A 19,005-nucleotide genomic window follows, 5' to 3' on the forward strand; every position below is an offset into this window, starting at 1 on the left:
AACCTACATGTATATAGACAAATATAACCAAAGCATATGAGGATTTTCTGGTTCTTTGCCTTATAGGGGACCTTGCTTCTGCACTGTTCGTACACCAAACAGATTCGTCGGAACCTGTTATTTTCTTTCCCCATCGTTGAATCTTTTATACATTTCACAATAGCTCTCCCCGAAGTAAACAGAACTAGATATTCAACAGGGCGCTACGTCTCCACCCCCTCTCTCGATCTCTCTCGATCTCTCTTTATCTGACTGCCTTGAACATTTTTTTAAATATATATTAATGTGTCTCAGTCCCTGAGTTCATTCGTAAGCGAGCAAAGGTCCACGTAAAATGTGAATGACGGTAGCGGAGCATTAATAGGAGAGATTAGGGGCATAAAAGAGGAAATTCAAGAGGATGGTTCCTGTCAGGCTGGCTTCACTTTGCCTGGTTGTTGGCGTAGCGGTCATTCGTGAATCTACAGCCACGGACTCCCAAGCAGGTGAGGTTAGAATTATGAACCAATCAAAAAACCAAAGAATGAAGGCGGCATAGTTAAAGCCGTAGATTCATGTTCCAACAGGAAAGAATAGTAGTAAAATTTCCTTCAGCAATACCGCTAAATTAAAAAAGAATGAAACCCAAATCAAAGTGTTAACTGATCAAGGCGAAACATGTTGTTCGTTATCATTGAAAAAGTATATTCAAGCTTGACATATTGTTCTATTTCTTTCCGTAAGTACTGCAAACGCTTTAACGCCGACATGAACCTCAATAAAATTAACTTGAAGATTACTTGACACCACAAGGGAATTTTCTTTTTCCTAGTGGAAATTTTTGACGTGGATTAACCTCTGTGTGACATTTACTGTTGTGATATAACATGTTTGTTACTTTTACCCTTTTACCACTTTTACCCTGGACATATTTTGACTTTTTAACATTTGAGCCCTAGCTGTCATGATGGTTCCTCCAAAAATTTTCACTTTTCACTAGGAAAATGAGCTGAATTCTCTCCCAATCGATGTAGCAACTCCTATTTTTTGCCTGAATTATTAATCCTTTGTTAACAAATTTGTGTTTCTTATTTTTGTTATGATGATAAGATGTACACATATTTACAAATACACACATACATGAGGTAGAAGTGTTGTACTCATCACATTCCACACATTATCTAGTGTATCCGAACAGTTACAGTACCCAATGGACAACTACCGGTCTCGGGATAATTACCACACGGATGGTTACCCCCCCCCCCCCCGGCAATTGCCCCCCCCCCCCTAGTTCAACTACCCCTCCCCCCATAACTATCCCACCTCCTCCAATAACTACCCCCAGATAACTACCCACTTTTACCTAATTACCCTGCAGGGTACCCCCCCCCCCTCCCCGGAAAACTACTACCCAGAAAACTAGGCCCCGGATGTAAATTATCTAGGTTTGAAATAATACATGAGAAGACAAAGCTCATTGACGTTTTAAGGCACCTTTCTCTTGCACTGTAATTGTTCACTCTGTTTGCCCCGGGGGAATTCACTAATTGCTCTGCGGGAAAATTGTCCTGGGAGTAATTTCCCTCATAGCAGCTATCCGGGAGGTGGTTGTCCGGGGATATTTGCGCTTGGGGTAAGTTATTCGGGGAGGGGGAGGGTACTTACCCTAAGGAGATTGTCCTGGAGGGTATTTGTCCAGATTGTAGAATCTGGGGGTAGTTATGCGGGGTAATTATCAAAGATGTAGTTATCCGGATGGAAGTTATCCGGGGGTAGTTGCCCTAGAAGGGTCCCTGTTGATGATTGCCGTAAGAGGGTAGTTATCCGGGGTTTGAATTAATATCCGGAGGTAGCTATGGGGAGGGGTAGTTATCCGTATCCGGGGGTAGACATCATACGGGTAGTTATCCGGGTGGAATTTATCCGGGTGGTAGTTGAACTGAATTGAATTGAATTGAAATTAAATAGGTTTCCGGGGTAGTTACCCGAATGGTAGTTGCCCTAGCAGTGTTTGCCTATCATAGCAGGGTATATGTCCTGGAGAAACTGACCTGAAGGGTGATTGTCCTAGGAGGGCAGTTGTCCGGGGGTTAATTGTTGCCCGGGAGGGGGGGGGGGGGTGTCCTGAGGGGTAATTATTCGGTTGTTAGTTATCCGGAGAGTGTTTTTCCAGGGGGTAGTTGTCCTAGAACCCATTTCATTACCCTAAATAGCTCCAAATCGAGGTGTGTTCTGCTTTTCTTCAATCTGTTAAGAACTTATTGTACCAATAATTAGGATTACTTTCAAATGTACAGCCTGTATGCCAGTGTTCGGAAAAAAATGGAGATTGTATTGTATTTATATGCAGAAAATTCTGCATATCTTGGATTGAATTGGAAAAAAAAGGAAGAAATTCATCTTTTCACCACCTTTTCCACTCCCTGGCAACTGATGACGAGGGCAGATCAAACTAACTTGTTTCTAATAAACACATTTTGGCGAGCTTCTGCCGGAATGCTTGCCATTTTTAGCCAGTTCAATGGCATTTGTAAACATATATAACCAACGCGTTAACAAGGATGCGCGTTTTAATTTGGTTGTTGGTAGCCCAGTATCATCCACGCACACTGTCCACAGATTTTTGGGGACACTGCCTGGTGGGAGCGTGAAACTTTTACGTACTAATACAAAAATAATGAATATGCATGCCATATAATACATCTTCTTCGCCTTTCGTAGGAGGTCTGCTGCTACTTTAGAGTATAATACTGGACGGCTGTTACACTGCGAAGGCCACATTTCAAACAGATCATGTTGCCTATTCGAAGTTGGGCGTAGCCATCCCCCGTCTATTATCATGGTATACATCGTTGAGGGTAGTATTCAGTTTGCTAACGCGGGTGCTCCTGCTCCATGCTGGAGCAGTATATTCTGCTGCACTATTAACGAGGGTTAGCCTCAAGGGCCGCACCTGTTCGAATGGCTCTGGTATGAGCTTCCCAGGAAGAACCAGCAAGACGGAGTTGGAGCTAGATTGCTCCTTGATGTCACTTTGTCTCGTAGTGCTTCAACGTGCTGTGTGAAGGTGAGTTGTCTGTCTGTAAGATAAGTTGGGGTGGTGATTCAAGGCAGTCTGATGTAGACCTTTACTCTACCGTTGTCCAACTTCTGTCGGAATACAGGAGCGCGAAGTAGTCTGATATGCGTAATTTGATTGGATGAGGAGTTAGATGGCAGATCGGTGAGATAGATGTTGAAAAGCGTTGGGGCCAATGCTGAAGCTTGGGGAACTCCATTTTTCAATCGGCATATTCGGCTGACCTGTCCGTCGCTTGTCTTCAAGATGAAAATGCGGTTGGAAATAATATTACAGATGAACCCCACGAGGTGATGATCACAGATGGTTTGAAGTAGCTTCAGACTAAGGCCTTGGAGCCACACTGATCATAGGCTGCGGTGAGGTCCACCGAGATCTTGAGACGCTTTTCAAAAGCCTCATCTAAGTCATCAGTAAGGTAGACGATCTGATGGACGGTAATACTCCTTCAACGAAGGTAGCCATCTTGTTCGTCAGGCAACTGAGGATCGATGACAGGTTCCAAACGGGCTGAGTGAGTCTTTCAAGAAGGTTGAACTGTGCACAAGGGAGGGGATGGGACGATTCTTCTTAATTTGCGTCATCAGTTGGGTCGTTGGGTTATGGTATATGGCGCCGAATATTGCAATATGAGACTGGATGTTGGATTCGATTTGTGATAATGGTTCTTTTCCGCTTGTTGAATTATTGTCTGAAATAAAAATAAAAACTTGCTTCCCCGATGTAGAGAGCTTGGGGTATTATTGTTTGCATGTTAGACTGGATAGTACATTCTTGTTGTTGTAGTCCGCTGGCGTCAGAAGTAAGATGTGACCGGGTCCCAGTTTGACTTCCTGGCCCGTATTCTACTGTAGACCAAGGTTTAAACCCATTTTAGACTCACCTATGGTTTAGCTAGACCCGAGGTTTAATTTTGTATTCTGCTAGCGAGGTTTAGTTAAACCCAAGTCTATTTCAGGTTTAAATTAAACCCGAAATAGTCTTGGGTCAAGCCACCATGGTGCCCTCTATGGAAGAAGAAATTCTCCCTCTCTGAGTACTTTTCTCTCCACAAATCCACTTAAATTTATTATTGGCAGTGTATCAGCCACATGAGCGTGACTTTCTTGGATTTTGAATAGTTTGTACGGGTATTTATGTCGAATAAGGGCATGCTGTATTTTTGCTTGCGACGACTCGTGAAGCACTGTGATTATACTGTACAGTTTGTGTACGTGTGCGACGCACATCACAGGATACATGGTAAGCGTCTAATAGCGTAGCGCTATCATATTTTTGGCTAGCTAGCTTTGAATGCTCAGTACCAGCAGATCCATCGCGCCGCGCCGGCCGGCGGCACGGTTGCTGTGTGCGCTGGATGGGACATTCGACTTTTTGTCTCTGTGTGTCTAACATGATTGTCAATTTTCACAATTCTGTTCCTAAGTTAATATTACATATATTTAGTTTATCATCATTTTTTGTAACATGCTGCTGCATATACTATCACCTTGCATTTTGTCACTATAGGCAAGAGAAGAGTAGTACACTTGTATAACCATGTCACGAATCAAATTTTTCGTGTGTAACATTGATCAAGTATCACCCTTTTATCACTGAGCCCAAATTTTAAATCTCTTTCTTTGTTGTGCTTCAATTGTCAGTTGATGTGAGGATTGTGTCGGACAGTCGATACCCATACGCTGGTAGACCAGAAGTTCTTATCGACGGAGAGTGGACAAGGATTTGCGCGGACGACTGGGATATGCAGGATGCAGCAGTAGTGTGCAAACAGCTAGGGCTTGGCTTGCCGGACAGGGCAGCATTCGCAGGAAGGAGATACGATTACATCATCAATTGCGTCACCCAGCTCCATTGCTATGGAAATGAGGACAACCTTGGGAAATGCCAGGGGTTTGCAGTGGAGCCAGATAATCACGGCTACAATAAAACGATCACCTGCCTTCCACCAATAGGTGAGGACGTTTTATTGTCCAAGCAATATGTGGAAAAACGTCAACCTTAAACACAACTTTAAAAAAAAGGACCTAAATAGTGAATGAATAGTACTGTCTTCTCAGGATGAATTAAGAGTCCCAACTCTGTTAATATATTGGTGGTGAAACAGCCCTTTTAGTAGCTTCCTGTAGTTTCCTGTGATCTCCCAATTGTTAATGCGTCATTAAGATACCCCGTAACTACATCCCCTTCTGTCCGAAGCTGGGCAAATGCTGGCTTCAGTGATTTGGTAAACAGTCTAGGAGCAGAGCTGAGATCATTAGAAAGGGCCTTGTGTTGGTACAACTACCTTGCCAGCGGAAGCTAAAATATTATCTAGATGATGGGTTGATGGGAAGTGAATAGTATGCATCTTGCAAATTAATAGATGCGATGTATCAGTTTGGAGTGAGCAGTGACAAAGCTGTATGTATATCGTCCATTTTGAAATACTGGAAAAGGGTACCTGCCCAGATAACATTCCTCCGTTGGGCCAACGTCTGGTATTGGTCGGCACGGTCGCGGTCGGCGAGATGATGTTGGCTCAACATTGGTCCAACGTCTTTACGGTCGCCTCTTATTGACTGTGGATATTTGTTTGTTTGTTTTGTTTGTTTTTATTGTTCCATATTCCACATTTCAACAAATGAACCATAAACATAACAAAAACAAATGCATGGTAAATTGTCAAATACAGCATTTAAGACAATTAAACATATTGCTTGGCTATCCCACGTTGCATGGGCCAACGTTGGCGACGGTCGGCGGTCGCAGTTGTTCAAGTTCAAGGTCAAGTTCAAATTTGTTTTCATTTCCACCAAAAAAAAAAACAGAGAAAAATATATACAATGTATAAACAGAACATATTTGTAATAATTGCAAAAACGTCAATTATCACAACACATGTGATAATGAGCAACAAAATTAAGGAGACATTATTGCATCTTTTTAATATATTACAACATGTGCATAATACAAATTACATAAAGATGGGAATAAAAATGGAGGGTTCAACTAAAAAGCAAAGCTTATACGATATGGGACCCTCAGAAAATACATAGGAGAACGAATAATGAATGGAACTACAAACAGATAAAAAACCAAAACAAAGATAAGAGGATTATTATGCGAAAAAAAAAATAAATTTGAGTAATCAACAAAGAGAATAAAAGAAAGAACATCTGATGATCTACAAAGATAATATATAAAGCAAAAAACAAGACCAGACCTAATAAACTTCCCTATGTGGGACTCCACATTTTATATTAAGCATTTATGAATTACAACCATTTAAAGAGACATATTGCTTCATGTAGCTCCCGAACCATTCCAAGGCCTTCCCAGGCACTCCGTAATGATGTATTATTCATTAAGTAAAATGTCATGATTAATGGTGTCGTCGGACTTGGAGAAGTCCAGGAACAAACCTATCAGATGAGAATATATGTCGATAGCATGTGCCACTTTTTCTGTAAAACCCAATAATGCATGTAAAGACCTATGTTTTTCCCTAAATCCAAACTGAAAATTTGAAAACATATTATTGATTTTCAAAAAGTTAATAGTTTAAATAAATATTTTTTTCAAGAATGTTGGGCAATGTACGTAACAAAGAATTGGTTAGTGATTATTAACGTCTAATTTGTCACCTTTTTAAACCAACCTTTCTTCTATTTTCATACTTTCGGGAACGATACCTTAAAAAGGGATAGATAGAATATATGAGCTAAAGGATCCGCAATTGACGATATTACCAACTTCAGAAGAAAATTACTGATGTCATCGTGTCCAGTACTTTTTTAAAACTAAAATCAGAAACATTGTTGATTATCTCCTGATTATTATGTTGGACTTTGAAACATTGAGTTAGAATTTGGTGGACCTAGAAATTCGAGAAAAAATTGTTAAGGTAGCTTTTGCACAACCTTTGGCCACTGTCTTACTTTTGTCAGGGATGCAAAATGGATATCGGTTCGCTATCCTAAATTGGGCCAACGATTGATGGTCGGCACGGTCACAATCGGTAAGCTAACGTTGGCACGACGTTACAAACCCAACGTCATTTTGGCCCAACAGTGAAAGGTGACGTTGTCGACCTCTTTTCCAATTTGAATGCTGCATTGGCCCAACATTGGTTCAACATCAATCATGTACATGTACCTTGGCACAATGACCGAAATATGAAATTGGTCCAACGTCATTATGGCCTTCGGGCCACATTGGCCCAAAAGACAAAGTCTGATATTGGACCGACATTGGAACAATGCCAGACCAACATTATGCTGACAACTTTTCCACTTTGAATGCTACTTTGATCCAACGTTGGTCCAACATCATGCGTATACGTTGGCACAACGTCGTAAACATGACGTTCGCCCAACGTCATTTAGGCTGTCGGGCCAACAGTGAAAACCTGACGTTGGCCGACGTTGGGACAATGTCAGACCAACGTTATATCAACCGTTTTCCACTTTAAATGTTGCGTTTGTTCAACGTTGGTCAAACATCGTGCACAATGTCAGAAAGATGAGGTTGGCCCACCTCACTGTTGGGCCATCGTTAATGAAAGTCTCACGTTGGACCGACGTTGGTGCAATTTCAGACCATATTTATATCAACCATTTTCCCATTTGAACGCTGCGTTGGCCCAACGTTGTTCAAACATCATACACGTACATTGGCATAACGTCAAAAACATGGCGTTGACCCAACGTCACTATGGAAAGTCGGGCCAATATTGGCACAGCAGTGGAAGATTGACGTTAGACCAACTTTATATCAACCACTTTTAGCCCTTGTTATGGAGTTCTCCCAATGTTATACCAGCAATTTTTTTACTGTCATATGACATGATCACAAAGTTAAACCTTCCACTTTTCGACTTGTAAGTACGTTATTACAACATTAGATCAATCACTTGTCAACTTGGTTATGACGTAATATCAACGTTGGACCAACATTGTACCAACCACTTTTCCACCATACCAGGCATTGTCCAAGCGTTATACCTACCCCTTTTCAAGCGTAATATTGTGTTATCCCACACCTCAGATCAAACTTTCTTCCACCTTGAATAATCCGTTGGCCCAACGTCAGAAACATGACGTTTGCCCAACGTCAAAAACATGACGTATGCCAAACATCATATAACTTCTTATAACTGTATCCCAACATTATACCTACCACTTTTCAACTGTGACATGACATTATCACAAAGTTAAACCAACCTCTTTTCGCCTTTGTAACGACGTCGTTCCAAAATTAGACCAACCACGTTTCAATGCATTCAACCCAACGTCAGAAATATGACACTGACCAAACGTCATTTTGGCTGTCGGGCCAACATTGGTTTACGGTGAATCTTGATGTTATGCCAACATTGATACAATGCTCTACCAGTGTTATATAAACTATTTTCAACCTTAATGATCTGTTGGCCCAACGTTGGTCCAATGCCATGCATGTACTTTAACCCAAACAAAACCCAAATCAAACACATAACATTTGCCCAACATCATTTTGCTCGTCATTTCCGCGCCATGGGAAACGTTGAGAGTGACAATAGCGAGGGAATATCTCGCTCTGTATCACAATAGATGTCAGAGGTGGAGGTGGGTGGAAGGTACAAAGCCTCGAGCTTCAAGCGGGAGACAAAAGCATATTTTCTATTCTCCTCTTCATGCCATCCAGATTTCTGAAAAGCATTTTGTAAAATAAATGGTTGTCATCAGTCGACCGTCAATTCGTTATTTGGCAGTCTCGTACCCTGTACCTCGTTCAATATACATTGTCTCTACCACAGACTCTTGATATGGATATCATAACATGCAAAGAATGTACCCGATCACCATCACGATCAATATGTATCGCATCAATCCTTGGTGCCACTGGGCTTTCCTCAGTATACAAGAAGATGACGGAGGTCATTTTACGAAACTGTGATAAAGCCGCACTTCATTTCCTAGTTTTGCTTCACTTTTTCCTCAGAACGAAAGGAAATCCAAATCCATGACCGCAGGATAATTCTTAGCAACCCATGCATTATGATGCACAAAGACGCACAATGTAACACACGCATACACATACACACGCATATACTCGTATGTGTGTGTGTATATATATATATATACGAAGAGCTTGCAACCAAAATGCGCTTAATCCATTGAAAAAATGGTGGATTTAGCGCCTTTTGGAAGCAAGTTCTTCAAATATATATATATACAAGAATATTTTTACCTCTAGATAGTTGCTCCCATGAAATATCTGCACGTTAAGCCAAACATAAATTCTACCCTCAAACATAACCTAACACTAATCTTCTTCCTCATATCAAACTAAACCTAATACCCCATAACAACTTCAACTTTAACCCGAAGTCCTTGTATACCAGAAAATAAGACAGAATCAGTTTTCGCAGGAGTAAATGTCGTAAGTCGCGTATTATACTCATGGTGACACTACATTTGCTCCGGGTGCACGCCACCAGACCGACACGCACGAGTTATACACCTCAAGAGTCATATAGCCCATGAGTTCCACACTAAGTAAACAAGGCCAACGAGACCGGCACATTACGCCCCGTGTTGTCATGTCAAACTCGTGCGCTGATTTTACCCAGTGTCAAACTCATATGGGCCTTATTTACCATGTATTGAACTCATGGGATGTATGTCTTATAGGCTGCATGACTCATGGATCTTTTTTCAAGGTCGAATTTTACTCGTGGGCTGTATGACTCGTGGGTGTCGGTCACTAGGGATGGCCCAGAACGGCTCCTTCATATCGGCACAGCAATATGAAGGAATGAGCCTTGTAGTATATATATATATATATATATATATATATATATATATATATAACAGCAATTAGTTTTTTTTATCTTCGTTTCCTTCTCTCCCCCCCCCCCTCATCTGCGATCTTCTACCTCCTTGCTTTGTGACGTGTTTTCTCATTGTTCTTTGTGACGTCCTATTTCGTGCGCTTCTTGTATTTTCCTTACCTTCCTAGTTTTCTTTCTGACGTCCTACCTTGTGCGCTACTTGTGTGTGTGCGCCCTTGTGCGCTATTTGTGTATGTGCGCATTTTGTTATGGACGCGCTACCACTGACCGGCGACGCATCTTTTATTTTTGATTTATATCTGCTTGAAAATAAAATTTGTCATTGACTTGACAAAGCTCTATGGGCGAAAATTCGTCAAAACTACGTCTCTCACGGAGATTTCATATTGAACTACTGTTGTGAATATATTATAATATAATATAATAGTGAAAACGTTGAGCAAAGAAAATGGGTTTTCGTCGGGATTCGAACCCGAGACCTCCGGATTGCTAGACCGGTGCTCTACCGACTGAGCTATTGAAAGCCCTCTTATAGTTCCGTGTTCGTCCCAAACCCTTAACTCTTTGCTTGTGTGGTCAGAAGCTATAGTGTGTGTGTGTGCCACAATATAGCTCTCAGAAAGAGTTGCGTTAGTGTGTCACCTAATTGTTGCCAATTAATTATCGACTAAACAATTAAGTAGAATTTGTTCAATATCTAATTATACACTTAAGTACGAAACAGAAACTGAACTTCGAAGAATCAAACCACTCAAACTTTGAATAGGTTGCAAACAGTCAGTTGGCCTGAGCTTTAATATAATCTACCTTTTCCCATCACATATTCAAATACCTGTGTTACAAATGCAATAATCACAGTCAAATGTACTGTTTTGGTTTACAAACATATTTTATTATGAAGTTGATGGTTTTGTGGTTTTGCAACAGTTTCAGTATTCGGAATTCTTACAATATATTTTGGTTGATTTGTCCAAAAACCCTAAGGTGCACCAATAAAATGATACCGACTTTGCATGGGGGTGGAAGTGTAAGGCTCCGCGATGAGGGAGATCACGCGTGAGTACTCATGTTGATACAGAGTTTGTCGACGAGTGGTAATCAATGACGAGGTCGTTGTCGGAGATAATCGAGGTCGTTCGAGACCAATTTGCCGAAAGCGTGGAGTTCGAGGAGGTAACGCCAATGGCCGGCGTCTACGAAGAAGACATGGAGCTTACTTAGCCCAGCTAAGTTTGTAGTAAGGCGAGGAACGGGATGACTGTATAAAAATACACCAAAATGCCTTCTAGAAGACGTTCTTAACATTATCCCATACAATTACTGTTGCTTTTAAAAGGAAACCGAGTAACCATCAATATTATAATAAACAATTCACTTTACGGTCATTTAGTATGTCTTTATAACCACTGCTTTTCTTATTTGAATACGATTGCCGAATACGAGCATACAAGGTGGACTCCATCTGAAGTGTCAAATTGCATAAAAAGCGGGCACATTTTAAAGTGTCAAATAGCATAAAAACTATTGGTTACACCGATTATATTCAATTGATACGTGCAGAAGAAGCCTTATAATTGCAACCGTATAAACGAATGCAAAACTATACAATAATACTTATACTGAGCAATTAATATCATTTTGTCTCATCACCAACTGAAAATAATAATTTCATCTGCCATATTTCCAGAGCTCTGTACAAACAACTAACAAACGTTTACAACAAAATGTAGTAGCACTTATCACCGGCACTATTGTAGTTGCTTTCCATACGCTATCCACAATTCATAACAGTTTAAAATTATAACTGTTACATCTACTGCAATGTGACAAAAATTTTTAAGCATTAAACAGGGCTGCACACTAACCCATTTTTTCTGCCGGTCCAACCTGTCTCTGTCGGACCGGTAAATGCCCCGTTTTAACATTTTTTACCGGTCTGAACAGAAAATTTACCGGTCAACAACGACAACCTAAAAAATAAACTTATTTTCTTGTTTTTTATGGACGTACCCCCCCCCCCCCCACCCATGTACATTTTACAGATTAATATTTTTTTTAAACTTGCATTATCTATTGCACAAGAAATTAAAAAAAAAAAAAGAGAGGAAAAACTAGAATGTTTGTTTGTGAATTACAGTGTAAAATGATAACGAACAAAATTAGATTGTATCAAATGCGTTTGTGACTTTTTCTAAACATCGGCGCACGAACTTGCTGCGTAGCCTGCTCTTGGTGGTCAGTTGGATTGCGACGATTTAATTAATTATTCTAGCTGTGAAATTTTCTGATGTACGCGCTCCAAGGAGTTCTTTATTTTTCTCCCGATAATCTATTCGCATTTGTGCATGCGTTCTTAAAAGGCACACGACATCGCATGCAGGGCCGAATTTGCAATCCTTTTTGCGCCCATTTCCACCTCAAATATTAGCGGGATTGTGACGATTTCATAAATTACTTCGGCTGTAATCTTTTATGATAACGCGCCAAAATGGGTTGAAAATGTGTCCTTCATTTTTTCCCGATAAACTCTTCGAATTTCGTAAGTGCGTTCTTAAAAAGATGCACCACATGGCCGAATTCATGATACTTTTTGCGCCTATTTCCACCTCAAATATTAGCGGGATTGTGACGATTTCATAAATTACTTCGGCTGTAATATTTTCTGATGCAAGCGCCAAAAGAGGTTGAAAATGTGTCCTTTATTTTTTCCCGATAAACTCTTCGAATTTCGTAAGTGCGTTCTTAAAAAGATGCACCACATGGCCGAATTCATGATACTTTTTGCGCCTATTTCTACCTCAAATAATCAGTGGGATTGTGACGATTTCAAAAATTACTTCGGCTGTAATCTTTTATGATAACGGGCCAAAATGGGTTGAAGATGTGTTCTTTATTTTTCCCGATAAACTCTTCGAATTTCGTAAGTGCGTTCTTAAAAAGATGCCCCACATGGCCGAATTCATGATAATCTTTGCGCCTATTTCTACCTCAAATATTAGCGGGATTGTGACGAATTCATAAATTACTTCGGCTGTAATATTTTCTGATGCAAGCGCCAAAAGAGGTTGAAAATGTGTCCTTTATTTTTTCCCGATAAACTCTTCGAATTTTGTAAGTGCGTTCTTAAAAAGATGCACCACATGGCCGAATTCATGATACTTTTTGCGCCTATTTCTACCTCAAATAATCAGTGGGATTGTGACGATTTCAAAAATTACTTCGGCTGTAATCTTTTATGATAACGGGCCAAAATGGGTTGAAGATGTGTCCTTTATTTTTTCCCGATAAACTCTTCGAATTTCGTAAGTGCGTTCTTAAAAAGATGCACCACATGGCCGAATTCATGATACTTTTTGCGCCTATTTCTACCTCAAATATTAGCGGGATTGTGACGAATTCATAAATTACTTCGGCTGTAATATTTTCTGATGCAAGCGCCAAAAGAGGTTGAAAATGTGTCCTTTATTTTTTCCCGATAAACTCTTCGAATTTCGTAAGTGCGTTCTTAAAAAGATGCACCACATGGCCGAATTCATGATACTTTTTGCGCCTATTTCTACCTCATATAATCAGCGGGATTGTGACGATTTCATAAATAACTTCGGCTGTAATCTTTTATGATAACGGGCCAAAATGGGTTGAAAATGTGTCCTTTATTTTTTCCCGATAAACTCTTCGAATTTCGTAAGTGCGTTCTTAAAAAGGTGCACCACATGGCCGAATTCATGATCCTTTTTGCGCCTATTTCTACCTCAAAATATCATCGGGATTGCGATGATTACATGTATAACTTCGGATGCAATCTTTTATGATACACGCGCCAAAATGGGTTGAAAATGTGTCCTTTATTTTTCCCCGATAAACTCTTCGCATTTCGTAAATGCGTTCTTAAAAGATACACGACACGGCCAAAAATCATGATTCTTTTGCGCCTATCGTTTCCTCAAACTTCAACGGGATCGCGATGATTTTATGAATTATTATTCGGCTCTAATCTTTATGATGCACGGGCCAAAAGGGGTTGAAAATGTGTCCTGTATTTTTCACCCAATAATCACTTCGCATTGCGTACATGCCTGTACGTCACGGCCGAATTCACGATCCTTTTAGCGCCTATTTCTACATCAAATATCAGCGGGATTGCGATATGTCATTAATTATTTCGGCTTTTATCTTTTGTGATACATTCACCAGAAGGGTTGAAAATACGTTCTTTATTTTTCTCCCGATAATTTCTTCGCATTTGTGCATGCGTTTTCAAAATAATTGCATGCAGGGCCGAATTCGATATTCTTTTTGCGCCTCATTGTTTACTCAAATTCCAACGGGATTGCCAAATTTTCATGAATTACTATTCGGCTGTAATCTATATGATGCAATCGCCAAAAGGGGTGAAAATGTGTCCTTTGTTTTTCTCCCGCTAATCTTTTCCCATTTCGTACATGCCTTCTTAAAAGGTATACGACACGGCCGAATTCACGATCCTTTTTGCGCCTATTTCTACCTGCAAATATCAGCGTGATTGTGGTGATTTCATGAATTACTTCGGATGTGATCTTTTGTAATGCACGCACCAGAAGGGTAAAAATGTGTTTTTGATTTTTCTCCCGACAATCTCGTCGCATTTGTGCATGCGTTTTTGATGAACAACACGGCATGCAGGACTGAATTCAAGATCCTTTTTGCGCCTATTATTTCCTCAAATTTCAACGGGATTGCGTTGATTTCATGAATTGTTATTCGGCTGTAATCTTTTATGATGCACTCACCAAACTGTTTCCTTTATTTTTTTTTTCTCCTCTATAATCTCTTCGCATTTCGTACATCATAAGCTTTTGAAAGATACGACGCGGCCGGTCGAATTCATGATCCTTTTTGGGACGATTTCTACCTCAAATATGTAAGCGGGACTGCCATGATTTCATGATTTTTTTTTTCTCCCTAGTATTATCTCTTCACATTTTGTGCATGCGTTCTTAAAAAGTTCACGGAAGGGCCGATTTCGTGATCCTTTTTTGCGCCTATCTTCATTATGATACCATTCTGAGCGAATGAAAATATTCATTTGTGAAATGACTGTGTAAAATGAAAATAAACGCAATCAGATCCATTTACTGTATCGCTGAATATCGAATGTGTTTTTACTTTTTCTAAAAATCGACACTAGTATATAGTTCTAACATAACTGCCACGCTGCAGCGAAGCCGGGATCGGATCGATCTTGCGTTAAAAATCATGAGTAAAATTAATGACCCAGAAATGCGTGCGCTTCTATCAATGCTTCTTGTCTGGCATGACCGCCGATCGCAAGCAATCGAAAAGCAGTTACACTGTATAGTAGCCCTACTACATATCGACCACCCTTATTGAAACCGACCGCGTATAATTCGCGCACTGAACACTTAGTACGCACTTTTCTGCGCGCAAAGCACATAAAAATGGATTGGCTTTGAATGTAGATTAGGATGGTGTGGGAAAACGCGATAATTCACTGTTTATTAATGGTTTTAATCAAGGACAAAATTTCGAATGAATATTTTCACCGAATCGTAATGACAGCACAATGTAATGTCTATGGAAGTTTCTAAAAGGCTTCTAAAAAGCTTCTTACAACACGGTGTTCAATACAACTCGGTTTACGTGCATTGTCAATGCAAAATCAGCGGTCAATCCTAAAAACGCGATTTACCGCGGGGAGCTGAAACGAGGCCACGCAAGTTCGTCGGCGATATTTTTGCACTGAAACTTCGAATCGAAAAGGGAACAACGGCATTTGATAGAGCTGGATGTTCTCAATCACGTAGGTCAAGTTTTTTACGTGAATTTCAGTGTTAAATATTCTTATCAAGCAAATAAACATTAGGCGGTCGATTAGTAGTAGGTCCAACCCTACATGCTTTGCATAACATTGCATTGCATGCAGTGCGTGAGCAGCGCCAAATGCGCAAGCTAGCGCGACTCCGATAACTGGTCGACTGCTAGTGCTCAAAACTAATCCCGTTTACTGTACAAATTGCACCGGTAGACATAAACGAAAACTTGCGTAAAACTTGTTGAACAGTGCGATATCTTGCATTCTGTTTCTCCCTGATCGGGGCTGCTCTTTTTCTTTCTACTGACCCCACCAATGTTTTTTTTTTTTTTTTTTTTTTTTTTTACTGGTCATGTCGGACCGGTAACTTGTGGATTTCCTGAAAAGTTACCGGTCCGACAGTGACTTTTACCGGTCTTTGACCGTCGGACCGGCGCCAGTGTGCAGCCCTGCATTAAAACTATTCCTTTGTGTGCTGTCAAATCACACATTCTATATCATTACAGCTGCTTAACAATTACATAAAATGTCAACTTACGGAAATCTCTGTGGTCTTGAGTTTGGAGATGTGCTTTGGTGTGCTGTGGCAGCCAAAAGGAAGTCCCGAAATTGCAAGTCTGACAATTACTTGCTAGTGGGGGGATCCAAGTCGTGGCTTTCTCACACCCAGAATCCACACACATCCAGTCACACCACTGTGAGGATGAAGAGCTCAACCTCTCAACTCAAAGGTTCAATATGGAGTGCACCGATTTTCCCTCACACAACTCTCTCCTAAACCCAAGACTGCACACACCCCAAAAAACTTAACCAATTATCTCCTACCCTGCCAAGTAACCTAGCAACTAGAAAAACAATTTAATTACCGCATTCCTATGCCTATATAACTGTACACAGCCCCAGCACAGCTAGCTAAAACACCTGACTGAGGCTTTGTTAGATTTGGCCAAGCGCGGAGACCTACTACAGCACTAGGCTGAACAAGAGAGAATGCGAATGAGCATGCCTTGCCAGAGTGAGTTTCAGAAAAGGGAATAAAATGCAAATGAGTTTGCCTTGCCAGAATGAGCTTAGGGAACAGGGTGACATAGTGTTTGCCAGTGTTGGGGGATAATAGCATGTGCTAAAGGACGACCGTATTTATGTCGTCTAACTGCTTATGCAATGTGGCATGGAGTTGGGTTAGCGTTGGTCCAACGGGGCCAACGTTGGCATGAACTTGAGTGTTGTTGGTGTATAATCTTTTGATGATACTATGACAACTTGGGTATAAAGTTGGTCTATAGTTTGGATAATCATAGCGTCATATATCCATCACGAGCCTTCATAAAAACGAGTGCGAGTACGAACGCTGATGTGAGTTTCTACGTTTTTGACGTCGTAGAATTGTCCGAAATCGGTTCCATGGCTTACCAGAAACAAACCGAAGAGATCGGGGAGGTAAAGAAACCTAAGAAAACCAAAAATCTGTGAATGCGGCTTATCGATAAATGATGGTAAAAGAGCGAAATATTTCATTCAAAATGGACCGACTGCCAGATGTCCGGTGACACAACATTTGCCCCTGATGTAATTGCTCCGGTCTCATTTTCTCCAATGTCTTAGGGTTAGGATTAGGGTTGTAATAGGCATTTAGGTTTACTTTGATGCGAGGATTAGGATTAAGGTTAGGATGTTTGGCTTAGCGTGTAGACATTTCATAGGAGCCTTTTTGTATGAGCAAATGTCATGGCATCACGTGATCTAGTAATCTGAAGCACGCCCCCACTAGTCCCTTGTCCGCCAAATGGAATCCTCACCTGCAGGTTCCAACGAGTCCTGGCTTTTCTGGGTTTGCCTCAACCTTCAGATCTGAGCCTAGAAGATACAGGCCCCTAATAGATAAGGACGGATATGAAGATTGCCAAACTGCCTGCGATTACGGAGAGAAGCAGACGATTAGACACTTTCTGGCCTGATTAACCAAAATGACCTGGATGCTTTTAACAACCAGGACGGAACTTGCATGGAGTACTGGATGGGTGGAGTTAAGTGATCCGAGAAGGAAAAGGCACCGAGTTCTTTGCCTGTTGCCCTCCCCCCCCCCCCCCCCGGTCTCTCATGCTGTTGGTATATCACTCCGTTCATATTTTTGCCCTTGCATTGTTCTTGTTTTGATATCGCTTCCTTAATCACCTTTATCCTTCACAGGTTGCCCTTTATGATCCGTTGGATCATCAATGAACCGACCTCTTACTTTTATGATTCCATGACATTTGCTCCTGCGACAATAAATTGCTTCCAAGAAATATCTGCACGTTACTTAAAGGCCAAAGATAAATTCTACCCACAAACACAAACCTAGCCCTCATCCTAATCCCAACATCAAACTAAACCTAAAACCCTATCACAACCCCAACCCTAACCAGAAGTCCTTGAAGAAAAAAGACTGGAGCAACTGACGCAGGAGCACAAGTAGTTACACTATTTTATGCTGAAGGTATATTGATAAATAACAATTGTAAGGGAAGGGATAAGTTCCTGATTGCTCTACCAAGTTGTAGGTCTAGTTGTAATGATGTTTGAGTTTGTTTGGTTTTTATTGTATTTGAGTATCTGAGATTGATTTGTATAGATAGGTTAATTAATTTTTTTTTTTTTTTTGAGGTTCAAGATATTCTTATCTGTACATAATGTGAGCGGGGCCCTCGGTAGAACGGTATACAAACTGAAAGGGCTACCCTGCTTAAAGAATTGCTTTCTTTGTTATGTGTCCATAACCTTCTTCAGTCTGTGTATGTTGTGTGTATTCCACATCGTTTTCTTATACCCGAATTGTTTATTATCTTGCCGGTGAATAAGATACTGCTAGGATCGGAAGCTCAGGCCCCTTTTGACTACACGAATGAAAAAAAAATGGAATGAAATGAATTAATTGAATTAGAAGAAACTTTCTCTTTTTTTAGTTAGATAAATGCTGATACTAGTGTAGAACCAAATCCGGAAGACGTAGCACTACATTTTAGGGCCCACAGAGACAGCTGTTGTTAATTATGTATCAACTTCATCCATTCTCTCGTTCATGTGGTTGACAGGATACGGTATCCGACTTACCGATGGAGCAGACGAAACGAATGGTATTGTGGAGATGGAAGTTGAACCCGGGAACTGGGTCAGAATAAGTAATTACACCGATGAAGGGCCGGACAGCTTGTGTCGTCAACTTGGATTTGAGTCTGGAGAAGAAAGAAAGAGAGAAGGTGACGTCTTTCCACTTGTTGCTAATGTGCACCACTGCGACTTAAGGGCTTTTTACACTTGTAAATTTTTGCTTAGCCC

General features: G+C 40.7%; 1 protein-coding gene and 1 non-coding gene across 2 annotated transcripts in view; one reads left to right on the plus strand and one right to left on the minus strand.

Annotated features, from left to right (window-relative positions):
* The first annotated feature begins 400 nt into the window (after positions 1–400).
* LOC140245690 (lysyl oxidase homolog 4-like) overlaps positions 401–19,005 on the plus strand; it is a 47,476-nt gene continuing 28,871 nt past the window's right edge. Inside the window, exons 1-3 of the mRNA XM_072325232.1 lie at positions 401–485; positions 4,702–5,013; positions 18,762–18,926. Of these exons, the coding sequence (XP_072181333.1) occupies positions 401–485; positions 4,702–5,013; positions 18,762–18,926 (562 nt within the window). The remainder of the gene's footprint in view (positions 486–4,701; positions 5,014–18,761; positions 18,927–19,005) is intronic.
* Trnaa-agc (transfer RNA alanine (anticodon AGC)) lies at positions 10,325–10,402 on the minus strand. The gene has a single exon. It is a non-coding gene; the product is annotated as a tRNA-Ala (tRNA).

This window comes from Diadema setosum, assembly GCF_964275005.1.
Source record: "Diadema setosum chromosome 20 unlocalized genomic scaffold, eeDiaSeto1 Scaffold_20_unloc_1, whole genome shotgun sequence".
Taxonomy (NCBI): Eukaryota; Metazoa; Echinodermata; class Echinoidea; order Diadematoida; family Diadematidae; genus Diadema; species Diadema setosum.